This window comes from Epinephelus moara, chromosome 16 (assembly GCF_006386435.1).
Source record: "Epinephelus moara isolate mb chromosome 16, YSFRI_EMoa_1.0, whole genome shotgun sequence".
Classification (NCBI taxonomy): domain Eukaryota; kingdom Metazoa; phylum Chordata; class Actinopteri; order Perciformes; family Serranidae; genus Epinephelus; species Epinephelus moara.
Window position 1 is genome coordinate 10537398 of NC_065521.1, and position 18119 is coordinate 10555516.

Below are 18119 nucleotides of genomic sequence, written 5' to 3' on the forward strand. Positions count from 1 at the left end.
GCTCCGCCACTGACTGCTCTTGTCCTGTCCTCTCCCTCTTCTTTCTCTCCTGTCCTCTCTGACTATCACTAAACTCTGGCTTTTGAACAATGCAGGAGAAATGTTGCAGACAGTTTATATTATCAGCCTGGGCCTGGGGCTTGTTGTAACAGTAAATGGGATGTGTTTTAACTTGTGTAAGTTAAACTGTATCTGTGTGAGTGTACATCTTACCCGGCGATGCGCAATGTGGGCAGCCAAGTCCAGCCACACGCTGCAACTGCTGCCAAGTACTAACTAACTAACTAACTAACTGCTAGCCCCGCCCGTTGGAAAGAGTGTGGGATATACCACTACTAGGAATGGGAGGGGGGGACTAAATCTTTTAAGATTTAAATAGCACATTATTGCGCTTTTATAATGAGCATCGCTTACATTGTGCTTTTAATAAATACTACTGCATTGTTCAAAAATTATTAATTGTGTCTCAAATTATTCTAGGGGGGTACAGCTTTATTGAAGGGGGAGTCATGTCCCCCCTGTCCCCCCCGGGATTTCCGCCCCTGCTGTCATTACATACAATTTTGATGTTCAGTTCATTTTGCTCTTACTCTTTGTCTAAATTTCAGTAGTGATTACAACATTAGACTCCAAATATCACTACACTCCATATTCACCTCTCTTTCAGCTCGACTGGTTCAAAATGACATAATTAACTTGACAGCCAAGCATTTAATTAGGCTAAGCACCCTCATATTGCCAAGTAGTGCTTACAGCACATGACCGCAGACCTTAAAATAATGTAAGCCTAGAAATATTGTACTGTCATGAAAATACATAGGCTATACATTTGTTATGATAAAATGATCATCATGCAGATCTTAACCCTAAAATGTACTGCTGGCTGACAGATTCAGCTAACTTTAATCACTACTATAACTTACTGGAATACATCATTCCTCTCAGTTGCTTAAGCTTTTTAAAGGAACCTTTAAACTGCTCAGCTAATAGCATACCTACAGTTTTGTTTACCAAAACAGTGGTTCCCAAACTGGAGGTCAGGACCCCTCTAGGGTGACCAAGTAAAATCTGAGGGGTCACCAGATGATTGAAGACAAAATCTGTTGCAGAAAATTACTTACTAGTTACTTATATTTTCTTATTTTGCATATTTCTTGTCTGTCCTTAAAACAAGGCAAACCCAAAAAGGAGAAACACTCATGACATACAAGGCCATAATTCATGATTAGGGCTCCCAAGTAGACATATTTTAGGGGTCACAAGCCAAAAAGGTTGGAAACCAACAGAGTTCACTTCTGTACCTGCAAATATGCCGTGAGTGATTTGTCTGTACCTTGTCAAACCATAAATAGAATCATTATGCCAATCAAAGCAAATATCATACTGTTTGTTGAAGCTGGCGGATACGTCTCAGTGCTGCCCGATGTTGCTGCGAGTTGGTAAGACGTCGGTGACGTCGGTGCCTCCTAAGCTGGTTGCTGAGGTGTTGAACACAGTCAGTCTCTGCTTGAGGACGAACGTTGCCCTGAGAGGAGAGGAGAGGAGAGGAGAGGAGAGGAGAGGAGAGGAGAGGAGGGTTTATGTCGATCATACACAGACCTTTTTATAACAGTACTTGTCACAACTTAGAGCGGTTCATCCTGTCCAACTTTTTTGTTCCAAAAGTGAAAATGACATGACACAGCACAAAGAGCCATGCTGTGCTGAAATTGCCAGAGCGTGACAGAAAGAAACAAAGAATGTGAGGCTGAGAGTGTGTTTTTCTGTGTGTGCCTTGTATGTGTTGGTAAGTGTGTGTGCCACACTGCAATAATTAGTTGTGACAGGTTGGTATCTGTGGCACTGTCTGTAGTTTTATGGGTCACTTCAGCTGTAGCGTTTGAATGCTTTATAGAAATGCAGGACTTTGACTGTATCCTGCACATTCTCTTCCTCTTTTTTTGTCCCTCAGCATGTACACTCAATTTCCATCCAGCATCAGTTAAACAAGCCATGTTCCCCCTCCTGAACAGGAGACAGTATTCATATGTCAATGACTTATCTCTTCTTGCACAATGTTTTGCACTGTTGCCTTTATTCTCATAACATTCTGAGTCAATACTTGCGTTTTTTCCACATTCCTGCAGTGGTGATGTTGTAAGTGCGGGCTGTCTGAGCTTGCCCGAAGGGCTGGATGGGGAAGTGAAGGGGGCAGGGGGTCTCTTTAGAGTGAAGAGGACGGAGGTGGGTGGAGGGCGGTGAAGGAGGCAGACAGAGACAGTAAGGAATGTGAAAAAGTGGGCAGAGAGATATGGTGGAGGATAGAGATGGTGATGCAGACTGATGAGATGAATCAGTGACAGCAGGAACAGGCCTGTCTCAGTGGCTGTCTCTTTGCTGTGGATGGGAGGAGCTTCATGAGAATATTAATAGCGATGTAAATCACAAGTTTTATTATGATTCAGTATTATATTAATTACTTTGGACAACAACACGATATTTGTTGATATCAGAAAGTCTGTCATGGTACGATTTGATATGATTTTTGATTTGATTTAATTCAGGGGCGATTGATATGTGACGATATCAGTAAATATCCTCATTGTCTCTTTCTTGGCTGCTTACCAATATCTGCCTGGTGCCAGGCCGCTAGCACTGATTAAATGTTTAAGAAGGAGGTGCGCTTTGACGTAAAGTGTGGCACAGATGAGCGATGGGAAGTTCAAAATACAGAAATATCTTAAAGATGACCGTATGTATTGATGTTTTTTTACTTTGCATCAATGATATAGGATCATTGAATTGATTCATCACTCCACACTGATGTATCTTACACCCCTAAATATCAATATAATTCAGTTTCATGTTTTAATAAATATCCCCTCACTGAAAAATGAGCAGTATTCTCTGCTCTGAGAGACTGGGGGCAAGTCAGCTAAAAGGGCTGAAATGAAGATTGAGCTGCTGCAAAGTGACAGGCTCTTGTTAGCAGCTAAGTCGGTAGCACAAAGCGCACACCCCTCGAGCCAAAGATTGTCACTGCCATGCAGCCAGAGTGTCTCCTTAGTGGCTAACCCTGTAGCACACACAGTCTACAGTAAAGGAGCGCGCATCCACCGAACCAAAGAACGAGAGGGCTGCTGCACGGCGACATCTTCTCATCCAGCAGCTAGTAACTACAGCAGCTTCCGTTCTTTGGAGATCTATTATGAGTCTGAATCACAGTGACCTTAAATATGAATTGGTGAGCTACACTGAATCACAGTAGCATGCTCACCGGCAGTGCAGAGTCACCGGGAGAGTGTCCGGTGGCATCTTCAGCCTCATATTTGTAGTAGTCCAGCGGAGCACAGAAATACCCAGGCTGAACCTCTGAACACTGTCGACCAATCAGATGCCTCCTGCAGTCACACTGGCCGTTCTCCATCATACACCTTAAGTAACAGACAGAGGCAAACTTTAACTGATAAAGACTTGGAAAGTACAAGCTACCTCGTTCTCAAAAGTATATGATTAAAGGTAGACGTATAACATTTTATCATCTATACCTGTTGTTGAAGGCTCCACCGAAGTCACAGTCACATGGTCTGCAGCCGGCCAGGTCGTTACTGAGCCCCCAGTATTCAGGCTGCAGGGATGGATATCAGTTTCAAAACCAGGATGCACAGTGTCATGTCTTTTGTGTAGGTTCTACACTCTGCACTGTGTCTGAAGCTCTGTTGTCCTTGTGCAGCTTATGCAGTTGTTGCTATGCAATATATGCTCTTTTATCAATGCCTAGATATATTGCTATCCTTGGCTGATGAAAAGAAAACCTCCTTCAAAACTGTCATTAGAGTGTGAGAACAGCTCTGGGCTTGCTTAAAAAATGCATCTGGCAGTGTAACATTTAACAGTTAAACAGCCCAACTCTCTATTGTCTCTGGTTTTCTTCATACAAATGATGATTACAGTCATGTATATGATCTTTGGATCTGAAACAAAAAATAAGCAACACATTTTAGGTTAACAGTTGTCCCTTACCAGACACTGGTTGCAGTAGCGACCAGTGACGTATCTTTTGCAGGAGCAGTCCCCACTGATCTGGTCACAAGGAGCTCCCATCATGATGATGCCACGGGGGTCACAGTTGCAAGCTGATGGAGACACACACATACACAAAGAATGAGATTTACATTACAGATATTAATTGAAGATTATCTGGTTTTATATTCCAAAACACCATGAATTCATGTTAATGCCTGTTCAAACACAAGGTGTTTTCATCGGCAGACAAACACACACATACGTACGCTGACAACCCAGCGGGTCATTCTGGCTCAGTCCGTAATAACCTTCCTTGCAGTCGTCGCAGCGCGTGCCTTTGACGTTGCCTTTGCAGCGACACTGTCCTGCGATCATTCCCATGTCCAGGTCAGTGTGGCTGTCACACACTCCTCCCTCCAATGATCCAACTGGGTCACAGTCACAGGCTGGAGGTCAGAGGTTCGATGGAGAGAGTAAGCAAAGCAGGAGAAGAATGAGAGGCAAACACAAAATCATATTAATGGGAAACTTGAATAGACAGAGAACAACACAGAGTGTATGTGCATGTATTGTTTGCGCTTTTGTTATTTTCTTACATCTTTTCTTACAGAAGTGTTGTTGTTCATATTCATTTTAAACTCTGTCAAAGCGGAGAGATAACTTCTATGGATTCAAATGTAGCCTCAAGGATTTCAGGCATTTTCCTAACTGATGACTGCAGGTATGTTCAGTCAAAGACAAAATAAGAATATCCATGAGTTGGCACTTGCACAAAAAACAAATGAAATCGTTACAACCCACTAGCTAGCAGATTTTTTCCAATTGTTTCAGTGAAAGTAAGATTTTCCTACTCAATATCAGACCTAATTTATATGCCATTTATTGCAGTGGACAATTCCACATAATGGCTGGAAACATTTTTTTCTACAAGGACAAAGGACTCACCTATGCAGACATGTGGGTCCCTAATATCTCTGTTGGGGTCTTGGAAGTAGAAAGGTTTGCACATCTCACAGCTGCGTCCCATGGTGTTGTGCAGGCAGTCGTCACACACTCCTCCACTGACGTTGCCCGTGGCCAAATACACCGCCATGTCAAAGTGACATTGGTTTGAGTGGCCGTTACAGTTGCACTCTTGAGATGCAAGCAAGAAATTGAAAAATAAAATAAAATAAAATTACTGCCTTGCTGTTGTATGCCTTTGCCCACCCGTGAAGTCATCGTTGAGTCAAAGTGGATCTTTGTACCAAATGTGGAGAAACTCCCTTAAGGTGTTCTTGACATATCCCACTGACAAGAATGAGACAGACATGGTCACAATGACCTTGACCTTTGGCCACAAAAATCTATTCAGTTCATCCCTGGACCAAGGGGACAGTTGTGCCAAATTGGAAAAAAATTCCCTCAATGCGTTTTTGAGATATCGTTTTCCAAAGAATAACTGTGCGTTCACACCAAACGCGATGGACGCGATGTCATCGCCCGTAACGCGAGTATCGCGTCGCTTGATCACAAATGTCACCTTTTTGATCATCGCTTCATCGCTTCAATCGCGATGATTTGGATCGGAGACCCAAACGCCGCCGTGTCTGGGTTCACAATATCCTCCAGAAACGCACACAGCTGGGTGAATATCATCACCTCCTGCAAGAGCTGCGTCTGGATGACGGTCGTTTCCAGCGGTACTTCAGGCTGACGTTGGCCCAGTTTGAGGACCTGTTGGCCCGCTGATTGGATGTCGCGGCACAGCGTCACGCGATGTCGCTTGAAAAGTTCAAATTTTTCAACTTCAAGCGACACACGCGATGAGGCGATGGACGCGTCATCGCGTCGCTCTCATCGCCTGAAACTTGTGGCGTTCATCGCGTTCATCGCGTCCATCGCGTTTGGTGTGAATGCACAGTAAGACTCAAAGTAGCAGAACCAAGGAGAAACTGCAGGATGGCTTTTCTGAAGGAAACTACTGCTCTACAGGAAGAAAAATCTACAGTACCCTTAAAATTGATATAAGCAGTTCAATAACATTATATCGAAAATTACTACACTAAACTGATATTTTCAAAGAAACGTACTGCAAATGTATTTTTACAGCATCTCATGTATACATTTACAGCGGGACTTCAGGACTGAGTAAAATTCCTATCAGTGTTTTTATGATGATCATGAAGACAATATATACATATACATATACATATATATATATATATATATGTGTGTGTGTGTGTGTGTGTGTGTGTGTGTGTGTGTGTGTGTGTGTGTGTGTGTGCGCGTGTGTGTATGTTAGTGTGTAACAAAGCCTTCAAAAAAAAATGTGCAGCTCGTAACAGGCAAGAGTTTCTCAGTTCCTGCTCATATAAGAATCTTGTGAGACACTGCATATGTCTGTGTGTTCCTACCTCTGCAGGTGTGTGGGTTCTCTGCCTCCGCTGGTCTCCATGGCAGGTCATTGTGGAAATGTCGACATCGCTCGCAGTTCAGGCCCTCTGTATTATGTTTGCACACACAGCGACCGTGGATCTTGCCGATCACAATGCAACAAAAAGGTTAATAAAGGCACCGTCAGTCATCATGGCATGATAATATGTACTGAACAAACTAGACAAGCCGAAGTTTTATTTATTTTCACACAAACTCCCCTTTTTGTCTTTTATACACGTTTCTGTTAAGTCCCAGGGCATGGTGTTATGATTACAGATGTTGTAAAAATTATTTTTCTAGAAAATGTCCACGAGCTCACCATGCCAATCTCCCGGGTGTCTACTCCTGGCACTGGAGCACACTCTGAGGCGTGTCCATAACAGAAGCAGCTCCCTCTGACCACCAGCTCATAGATGGCATAGTAATATTTCTGCAGGACATCAAAGCGTCGGTCCAGTAGGTCGTCTCCCAGAGTGTTTAGCTTAGTGAAGTTGATACGCAGGTTGGTGATACGCAGGAGTTCTGTAAAGCAGAAAAACAGATTCATTTGGTCTGATTTGTCAAAAAAAACTGAAAAACTGAAATTCCATTCATATGCAAACATTTTTTGGATGACTGATGTTAAATGTATATTAGACTCATCACTCAAAAAGGTAATATAGCCTATTTACCTTAAAAGCAGCTCTTAATTGTGGCTGTTCATTGTTGATTGTTGCTGTTAATACTTCTGGTAAATAGTATTTTGTTTCAGCTTATCATAAAAAAACTATGCTGTGTTGCCAGTAACAGTGTTAGTGATCTATCTTCAGAGTTTGAAGTGTCCACTGACCTTGAATGTCCAGGCTGTATGGGTCTTTCACATGAATAGCAGGATCCAAAACCTTATAAATAACCTTGAAAAAAGAACAAAATTTTGCAGGTATAGAAAGAAAGAAATTCTGTTAGAGTCTGGGACTGAAGAGGATCATAGCGAACTAAAACAACAGCTGTTAACCAAAAACAGGCATACTGTCCAGATTGAACAAATTTGCAAAGGCAGGCCTGAGCTTTAAAGAAGCCAGTTATTTAAGACCTGTTGAGGCCTTTAAATCCAACCTTAAAACTTTTTCCCGTAACTTTCAGTTAGTTGCTTCTTCTCTGATGACTTCCGGCATTGCACCTGTTACCACCTGTTCTAGTGGGCCAGTCTCTGTCTCAGTGAATCTATTAAGCCTAGTACTATGGTCCATGTTTGTCCTGCTGGCAAGAGTACCAGAAACTTTCTAGAAATCACTGCATCTCTCTAATCCTCTGTTTATGTTCCTCAAGAACAGCTGTGTGCTTATCTCACTCTCTCTCCTAGTTTCTCCTCTCTGTCCTCTCTCTTAACCAAGGCTTCTCTGTGTTGGACCATCAGCTGCCCTAGGACCTCTCTCTCTCTCTCTCTTTGCTGCTGGATCTTCATTCTAGATGGATTTGGATCTGGATCTTTGTCTTCCTGGAGATTCAGCCTCTCCTCTCGTCTTTCTTTCTCCTATCTGTGTGAATGGTGTGCTTGAGCTGTGCCTCTTGTGCATTTGTGTAGTCTGTCCTCTTCCAGCTCTCCATTGTGGAGAGGAAGTTGTGTGGCTCCCTTCCTAACTGTTTGGCGACGCATGAAATTGCTTGACGTCTTCTAAATCTATATACTTCATCTGTCTATCAATCTATAAATTTGTCATCATAATGGTCAGTACTGTAATTTCACTATGATGGTAAATTATGTTGACATGACAGCTTTAAAGGTTCTGTATATGAATACTACTGCTGCAAATTACTTTTTGCTGAGGAAAAAATAGTGGAGTATGACGTACTGAGCAGAGGATGAAGTCACGCTCCCTGTGTGTGTTGTAATCCGAGCATGTTAGTGTATGATTCCCTGTGTGTTTATTCCACTGACAAGCTAAGCGCTGCCGCTCTGCATTCCGCTTAGTTGGTGATTACTGCTGATATCAGGAAAGTGTCACTGTGGAAGTGTAGTGCCCACCCTAGGGTCCCTCCCAGGTTAACACTGTCAGCACTGTGACCGTTGTTAATACTGTTCACACTGTTAGTGACAATCACAAAGTATTCAGAGATGACTAGTGCTTTGTTGGTTACTGCTTTATATGGGATTTGTTTGTTAACAACAAAATGTTGAATATTACCGGCCTTATGTTTTGACTCTGAAGAAGAAACTCTGTACCTCCCAGTGTAAACTGCCTCTACTATTACCGATGCCACCACCACCTCCTGTACTTCTTACCTCTCCATTGGTGGAGGGTTCAATGTCTGAATAGCGTTCCTCACAGATGATGTCGTTGATGTGGTGCAGGCCGCTGGCGTGAATGCCAGGAAAGGTCCTGGTGCAGTTTGAGGCAAAGTAGCGGTAGGGGCGCCATGTGCGGCCGAAATCAGCTGAACGCTCAATGATCATAGCTGCAGGTCTGAAAGTCTGAGGAGCCAAAGAGAGAAATGAGTCCTTTTAACTTCAACTGCAATGGCTCCTAGTATTTTGGTGTTAGATGTTGATTTTTCTTTATAACATAGAACATGGGAATTATAGTGAGACTTGAGTTGTATGTATGAATATATAGTCACATCAACAAATGTGTTGTGGACTATATGAAACTGTCAGACTGATCTATCAGGACTTTTTGTCTCATGTTTGCTTTACAAAAAGTAACATAATGGATTCAAGCTTTATGGAATGTCAGGTATGCATGCTGACATGCTTAAGTTCAAACAGTATAGCCGCCTTTTCAAACAAAGGTCCACAATCACACACATGCACATAAGTACCCAAATACATCCAATTAACTGTTTGTACCTTGAACTTTATGATGAGATGTGTGAAGTGGAATTCAGCCTCCAGGTTCAGTCTGATGCTGACATTCTCCTGTCCTGCGGAGGAAGCAACTGTCACTCAATGTCATAACAACACAATTGATGTAAAAGTCTCATCTCCTAAAGTCACTCTCTGCTTGACTGGGTGACAGTAGAAGACCTTTATAATCCGTCTTTGAATTTTTTCAGCATTTTTCATCTCAACAGCAACATTTTGAAATAGACTTGGAAATGCTTTTGTATGTAAAGCCCTGTAAAATGTAGTTCTTCACAATCAAGATTTAACTCTCAACAATGCAACAAGAAGAACAAACTCATACTCCCACCCATAGTCTCCTACGTGTAGAGGGACAGAGGCAATCAGCACAAGGAACACGCTGAGCATGTTCTTGTGTACTGTTACAGAGTAAATACTCAAGCACACACACCGTTGACAGACTGCCACCAGGTGTTGTTTTCATTTTTGTCCATGAGGTAGATGACATTTTCGATGCGGTGGCTGTTTCTGTGGTGGTACGGGTCGTAGCGATGCTGGGAGTTACACTCAAAACACTTGTCAGACTCCTGTCGAGGCAGAAAACACACATTTAATCCTGGAAAAAGGGCGTACCAGCTGTGTAATAAACCATCTGCGGATGTTGTAAACAACTTAAACAACTTGCAGTGGTTCCTTACAAACACCTACAGAGTGTGCAGGTTGTGTCTTGCACATGTTCTACACTGTCAGTCAAGCCCTTGTGATAGAGCTGTTCGTTCAGATTAGGGCTTTCATCTGTCAAGCTGAAATAATGTGGGTAATGTACCCATGTGTGCCAGTACCAGTGTGGATGGGACAAAAGCCAGCGGGGACTGGATTGTGTCTCCACTGGGTCAAAAGATTAAAAAGGAAGAATGGTTGTAGGGAGAGAAGCAAGGAGTAAAAGAAGGGGAGGGAGAGAGGAGAGGCATAAGAGAGGAAGAAAGACGGCGGGAGAGATGGAGACAAGTGAGAGGATATGAATGAAGGGCAAGAAATAAGGGCAAAGCAGCGCACAGCAGGCAGGGTTTCAGACCAAAGCAGTTGTCACTTTCATGGCCAGTGCCCACACTGTGTATGTGGCAAATGTACTTGCACCCATCGGGAGTCTTAAAATGAGCTTTAAGCTAAATGCTAATATGCTCACAGTAAGGCTGTGCAATTAATCGTCTGGTGATCGTGATTATGATTTTGAGGTCAAACGATTTCAAAATTAATGAAATCGAGGGGAAACAATTTTTGGTCACGGACGCCTGGAGATGTTATATTGTCTTCTGTGGAAGCCGCATATGGGCAATACCGCCCCCTCCCCTCCTCTCCTCTATTCACTCCACGAGCCAGTCAAGTAGGTGAACTATGAATAATGCGAGGGGCAGGTGATCGCAGAAGATTTCAAAAACATTGTGCGGAAAATGGCAGAGGGAGAGCGAGAGAGGTTGGTCTGTGTGTGTGTGTGCGCGCGCGCGCGCATCGGGCCCGAACTCCGCCGTGCGCGATAAAGAGAGCAGAGAAGAATTGTAAATGCGTGACCATGTAGAGATAAAAATGACATGCCGTCGTGTAAACAATATAAGTCATCACGTGCGCCGCATAATCGTTTGCATAATCGTGATTTCAATTTTGATCAAAATAATCGTGATTATGATTTTTTCCATAATCAAGCAGCCCTAGCTCACAGTGACAATGTCAACACGCTGATGTTTAGCAGGTATAATGTTCAGCATGTTTATCATCTTTGTTTATAGGGTTAGCAAGCTAACATTTACTAATCAGCACTAAACAAAGTAAACAAGGTAATTCCAGAAAAATAAATCCAATATTTGTTGAGATTTTTCACTTAAAACTAAAAGTGTAAACCTCGTGGTGGCACAGGGAAAGTGTTGGGATCCCTGGAGTCAACAGCTTTGCTACTCAGCCAGTCAAATCTGTGCATTCCAATAAGCATTGTCACTCGAGCCCGTGAATGATGTAACACACAGTGAGGAGACGAGACGAGAGACAACAGTAGAAAATAAGATATAAGTGAGTCAGAGACACAGTCTACTGATCGTCAATATACTTTCATAATTATGAGAGTGATGCAAGAAGGGTATAGTGAGGCACTGAAATAAACTGAAGGGGAAGATAAAGGACGAATGAAAGGAAAACACAGTTAGCTGGTGAAAAGCTGACATTGACAAGGCAGAGAGCAGAAGGAGAGGAAGAGCTCCAAGGCAGAGGGCATGGGAAAAGATACAAGAATGTGGGGACCTAGGCCAAGAGCAAGAGCTTGAATCTTAAGGGGTGTGATAGAAAAGTTAGAAAGGGTGGTTAGAGAAAGGAAGGTGCAGGTGAGAGAAGTGGGTATCCAGTGAAGAGGGGTCTCAAACAGCACAGCAGGGGTGAAGGACAAAGAAGGGGGCCAGCAGAGAGAGAGGGAAATGCTGAGAGAGGGCAAAAAGGGGTGCATTTGAGAGGGCGGCACAAAGAGGGGAGCAGGGAGAGGGGAAAGAGGGCTAAACAGGCAGATGAGGGTAAGTTGGCACGGAGAAACAGTGGATTCCAGGGCAGCATTTCTTAATTAGGTTGTTGTCAAGGGTGATTAAGCTGCTAACAACAACATGGCTGTTAAAGAGACTCGGCCGAGAATTGAAAAGAAATGCCTAAAGTGTGCTAGAAGTGGTGTGTGTGTATGTGGGTGACCACGGGTGCACACACGCCCACTTGTACATGTGTACGTGTAAGTGAATGTGTGTGGGGTTTTTTTACATGCATGCTTGCCTTCTTCACCTATACCTCCCTAATCCCAGCATAAATCTGCCCAAACCCTCATCTCAGGGTCCGGCTGCTGAAAAGGACATTCCTTTCTACACAGTGGCCTGTCCACAATACACAATGCAATGTGTCGTCCATAGAGAGATTTGACAATAAAACAATAACAATAATTATCTCGATAAAATTTTCCTTAATAGAGATATAATAAATGTTCGATTAACCCCTCATAGATATAGAAGGGGGTGGCAATGCACATTAAATGCCAGTTTCCAACCGCCATAAACCAGAGGAACCGGCCACTTATGCTCACGGTTACTTTTTAACGTTACAGCAGCATTCAACACACTCATAAAGTTATTTTTGGTATGATTGTTTTGACCACAGAAAACAGCGCAGCCATACCCATGATTAAAAATTACCACATAAGTAGCTGTATAATCGACTCAACTAATGCTAATGATAAGTTAGCAAGTTAACGCAACTGACTGACTAATTCATCAGTATATGACACAACATGCCTAAAGGTAGCAGGAATAAAATTTAAATACAATTCCTAGTTCATAAACATGATTTCTGCCTGAGTCACGTCAGATAGACTTTCATTGGCAATAAATGACCCCACATTACTTCAAGACGTCATTAAAGTTGTGTTGTTTTGATTGAGAAATGGCAGAAATTACATACTGTAAGTGTAAAACTTGTGGTACAGAAAATACTGACCACAGTTGATATTTTTGTTTTGTCTATTTCAAAGACTCCAACTCATACAAAATGCTGCTGCCAGGCTATTAATTTGTAGTAAGAGAAGTGACCACATTACACCAATTCTTGCTGCTCTACTACATGTGAGTTCAGAACTGATTTTAAGATTTTACTGCTTGTTTTTAAAGCCTTTAACAGTCAGGTTCCTGCCTGTATCTGTAATCTGCTAATTAATTATTAACACTTACAAAATGTTTTAAAGTGTCTGCACAGACTTTGACATGATACTGACCAGAATTAAGACTTCTTTGTCAATGTTTTGTTTTAAACCAGCCCACTTTAAAGACATAATTATTTTGACTTTTTTTTTTTTTTAGATAATTACCAATATCGACTGATACAAAATAATTTCATTCAACATTTTTAGCCATATTACTCAGCCCTAATTATACCATTTACAGGAATTGAGATCAAAGAGCAAGATTGCAGGTATTTTTCAGGAAGCTGATGTAACAAAAAAAAATTAAAACAAAAAAAGACAAAAAGCATTTAATTATTGTTCAGAGAGTTTAAAGTTGGTTTTACTGTACATACAATTAAAATAAATCTGACTACTAATTATCTTCTCTTTCAAGGACACTGTAGTGTCAGTTTCAGTTGGTGCTTAGTGTGAACTCATGTGGCTTTAAGACCCTCCCTCCTCTGAGCTCTTATTTATCTCCCATTAGTCAAGGCTGGTCAGCTCAACTATAAGGCTTTCTGCTCCAACAATACACTGATGTAAGTCTGATGTTGACTTTAAAACACTTCTTTGTCACACTACGATGGTGGCTTAAAAGAAAGTACACCCCGTATCCCTCGTCCAGTTTCCTTCCCACCTCAGTTACAACTCTGAAACTGATATTTCACTGCTGCTAATACCATATCTCACTTTTTATTATCCCGTCATTCTTTTTGCTCTTTTCTCTGCCTCCACTATGTCTTCTTCATCATCCCTCTCTTTTTCATCATTTAACATTCCCTGTTTTCCCATCTCCCTCACTTTTCTTGTTACTTTCTTATGTCTAAAGTTACAGTTTTAGTTCTGTTCTACCAGGTAGGTCTAAAGGGCCAAACCAGGGCCCCTTTAAAGGTCTTCAACACAATGGGCTTGGCATCTACTCCCTAAACGCACTGCCTCTCCTGGGATACAAATGTGCATAAAAACTATGCAATCCGATCTCACAAGGAACACAGAAACAACAACCTATGTCAAACACAAATGATTGATGAACTCGTGGACATTTAAATGTTTGGTGTGGGCCTCTTAGCTTCAGACAGACCAGCCATGTTACAACAGGTTGACACTATATCCTGCCCTGCACTATATAGAGGGCCTCTCACCAATCAGACAATGTCAATCTTGTTCAGCTGGAAGCTGACACTGTTGGATAGCCCTGCCCTGAGGCAATGGAGGTGCAGGCACAAACATGTACACGGAAATGCACATTAGTGTAGAGAGAGAGGTGAATGTCAACACGATGGTGAACATGTCAGCAGTCGTGTCATGTAGGGACAGAAAGGAATACAAGAGCTGCATACTGTAGAGGTGACGGAGAGACTGTAGCAGCATTTAATCTTGCATCACAGGGGTACGAGCTTGGGGTGTGATGCAAAGCGACTATCTAAATCTATAGCTGTATCAGTGTCTGCTTATTTCACAAACATTTCTGTATTTGGATTGGGGCTGCACAATTAATTGAAATGTAATCTGAATCGCAACATGGCCAAGTGCACATCCAAATCCCAGGAGCTGCAACTTTTTAGTAAAATGTGTCACAACATACCATTATAAATGAAGCATTGTGGTGCTACGGAGAGGCCCCAGCCTACAAATCATATTCCAGACAAAAGGGAAAATGCTTGCTTGGTACAGACCCCAGTAAAATTCACATCATCATTATTTTATATTATTTACAGTGAAAAATACAAAATACAAAAATTACCATTCCAATACAATTGTGACTCATTTCACAATAGCAATATCTATCAATATAATCATAATATACATGCAGTCCTTATCTGGATTTTTGTGGGCAGTGGGCAAGAATTATAGCAGCATCCCAGTCGCCAAAAGAAAAATGTTGGCAATGTACATTTTTGCAAGCCACGACTAGTGATGTATGAGATGACTTTGTCATTGGATGGTGGAGAGAATGCAGACCACGACTCAAGACAAACAAACAACAAACCGGTTGTGATTCAGTTTTTCAGCAGCCTTTTAGTCATCAGATGTGGGGGTTTGTCCCGACTCGTCGCTGTTTTTCCAGCAGGGACAGTGCCACAAAAAGCAGTTGTTTCTCAACAAGACATTGGTGCTTTTCCAGCAGGCATTCAGCCCCCAAATCCACTTTTTAAGCCAAAACCTAAAGACCCATAACCACAGCTTTATCGGCTACATAATAACGTGCAAATGCAATGTATCCGTGCTTTGCAGAAACATATCATGCCAACATTTTTTTTGGTGATTGGGTTGACAGCAGATATTGTTAAGAGTTATTTCTTCATTCTCCGTGTTAAATTGTTTTCTGGTGCAAAGTAACATTAACCTAAATGAATAAAATAATAAAGCCTGATTTGTGCTGGAACCCCAGTTCTAGAAGTTGTGTAACTGTTAATGGTTTGGGTGAAAATGAATGGTGAAACTAGAACAGGAGGTTTTGAATAGTCAGAAAGGCATTGGGTCATTTTGCATGAATTCTCCTCATAAACTGAAGGTTAAGTATGTGATGAGAGGAGGCCCTGATGAACACAAACTTTTTTTTTGAAGTGGCTATTAAAAAAGAGAAAGCTTCCATGGCCATATTACATGTATGTCATGTAATTTTCCCATTAACTAGGTAAAAATAAGTGTGGAACATCAGTCAGTTTTAACCTCCAATTATTCTGAAAGAATCTCACTAAAAGTCTGAACACTTAAACTTAAAACCCATCCGTGTTTTTAAGTGTATTTCATTACATTTTGGCAAATCTGCATCGTGAAAAGTCATTCTGCTTTAGTTACCAGTGGTTCCTGATCACTGGAATTAGTTTCAATAAAGAGCAAAATCTGTTTTGTCTAAGCAAGGATAAGAAGTATTAAGGAGCACATTTTAAATATTTACAGATGCATAGACTTGGGAATCCTGACATTCCTGAAAAGAGTGACTTCAGTTGATTGTAGCTTTGTGGTGTTGTGGTGTCACCAACCTGACAATAACGTTGTAAAGGAGGTAGGCCAGCAATTATGTAAATAACAACAAGATAGACAACAAGACACAATAGAAAGACAGACAGAAATTTTAATAAAGCAAAGAGTAAAAAGAGCAACGTCAAGACAGTGACACAGAAACAGATGCAGGGAGACAGAGATGGACGGAGTGTGTGTGTGACTAAGGTGTGGCTGGCATGTGTGTCTACACCTGGGCCTGGATACTGAAAGGCTGACTAGCGTTTGGAGGCCTTGCTCATGGAAACTGGGCTACAAACAAACAGACAGATGAACAGTTGAAGATGGAAGAGCGGAGATTGATGGATGAAGATGGATGAGTGTATGAAAGAGAGAACAAACAAACCACAGAGAGATGAAACAGGCAGGTGGGAGAGTCAATGGAGACTGAAAATATATGTGAATCATATATGATCATATGTGATACAGGGTGCATAGGGTGAATGTGCATGATAAACCTGTCATTAGTGGGAAGGTATAGACAGAAAATCTGAATAAACTACTGTAAGCACTTGCTCTTTATATTTTGCTTTCACTTTGTGTTCATATATGTTCTGACCTGCAGATGGCTGACAATGCAGTAATGCTCCGGCCCGTTCAGGCCGCAAGTAGAGGTGGCAGTTAGGTTGACAGCCCGTCCAATCAGTAGGTTTCCCGTGGCAGGGTAACAGCTTCCGTCCATGCAGCCATGAGGGCCTGATGGGAGCTCCTGTCCAAATACACTGAGAGCTGGAAGTGGAGAGAGGAAACAATGGAGACAATAATTATTCTTCTCATTATGTTACCAACTTTACCAACTGCACAAAGTTAAAACATGTCAGTAATAATACGTTGGGTGGTCACTTAATTTGTTTCAAACAAATTTCACCTGAACTCCGTAAGAATCAAAGGTAAAGTTAAAAAAAAAAGGATCTAGATGTGGGTATCCAACAATATTCAACATAACTTTATAAGAAACAAGTGCATGCTTTAAAGGCCCATTTCACCTGTGGTTTCAGTGTTATATTCGCTAATTAGACCTCTGCTCAGATTGAAGTTCGATGAAGCCAAGTTGGGATTCGTGTGATGTGATCAGACTCCAAAATGGGTGCACTTCAAAATCTGACACTGGCACTATGGCAGTTGTGCATGTTTCACTCGTTTTCAATTCAGCCTGAAAACAGAGGTTGATACAGCTTATGCTGCTTTCATGTCATTCAAGAGTTACTGTAACTGACCATTCAGTAAACCCACAATGAGAGCCAAATCATAGCTTAGTATGGCAGGCCTGTCAAGCTTTGCATTCCCCCACATGTCTGCATGGGGCTGTAGTAGTAGTGTTACTCAACTTGGAGGAACAACAAAAGCGCGAAATTGTAAGGCATGTTGTAGAAGGATGTTTATCTGCTCTAATGTAAGCTGCAATCATTAGCATGTCTAGCTTACTAGCTTGCTGATACCTACAGTAGAAATTTTTATTTCCAAGGCAAAGAGGCACATGGCTCTGTTCACATCATAATCCAAGTTGCAATTACTGGCAAAACTCTGGGAAAATTTCTGACAATGCAATATGTCCAACTTGATGCTTAATAAATCAGTCTTGAGCTGTCTGACACAAGTTTTACATATAACAATCTTTCCCATTTCTACCATCCGTCCCATTTGACTTAAACGGCCACATTATGACAACGTTTATCGACAGTTCTGAGTGGCAAGCAAAGAAAGTTCCAAGTGAACCACGAGTAAAGGCACTTAAAACACTTAAAAGATGTGGAGCAGATTAAATTACAGTTAACAACATCACTGGCACCATTGCATTTTGGACAATATGTTTAGCCTCTGCTCACCACCACTCAAACGTGATTGAAAGTAGTCAGACTATAAACAGAGTGCTTAAGATACCAAAATCTTGCCCTGTTGCCTATGGATTCTTCCTATATATGCAGATATCTGTTTACACAGATTAGCTGATAAACAACAGGAAAATGTAGAAGAGAAATGCCAAAGATATGTTTGAGGTAATTTGTAGTATCACTTTAACATCTTTCGTCCACTGATGGTAATTTACCCATGAGGCCTTTTGAAAGTCCTTCACTCTTGGCATGCTTAATATTAGGAGACTTTGCTTTGGGTTTCTGGAGGTTGAGATAAGAT

General features: G+C 41.7%; 1 protein-coding gene across 3 annotated transcripts in view; it reads right to left on the bottom strand.

Moving 5' to 3' along the window:
• lamb2l (laminin, beta 2-like) overlaps positions 1-18119 on the bottom strand; it is a 73701-nt gene that overhangs the window by 18941 nt on the left and 36641 nt on the right. For all 3 annotated transcript variants that reach the window (XM_050065850.1, XM_050065851.1, XM_050065849.1), the window contains exons 3-15: positions 16546-16715; positions 9696-9831; positions 9251-9324; positions 8687-8875; positions 7253-7316; positions 6743-6945; positions 6402-6522; positions 4951-5139; positions 4272-4451; positions 4003-4115; positions 3528-3607; positions 3257-3413; positions 1385-1525 (exon numbers count right to left, since the gene is read on the bottom strand). In XM_050065850.1, coding sequence (XP_049921807.1) covers positions 1385-1525; positions 3257-3413; positions 3528-3607; positions 4003-4115; positions 4272-4451; positions 4951-5139; positions 6402-6522; positions 6743-6945; positions 7253-7316; positions 8687-8875; positions 9251-9324; positions 9696-9831; positions 16546-16715 — 1817 coding nt within the window. The remainder of the gene's footprint in view (positions 1-1384; positions 1526-3256; positions 3414-3527; positions 3608-4002; positions 4116-4271; positions 4452-4950; positions 5140-6401; positions 6523-6742; positions 6946-7252; positions 7317-8686; positions 8876-9250; positions 9325-9695; positions 9832-16545; positions 16716-18119) is intronic.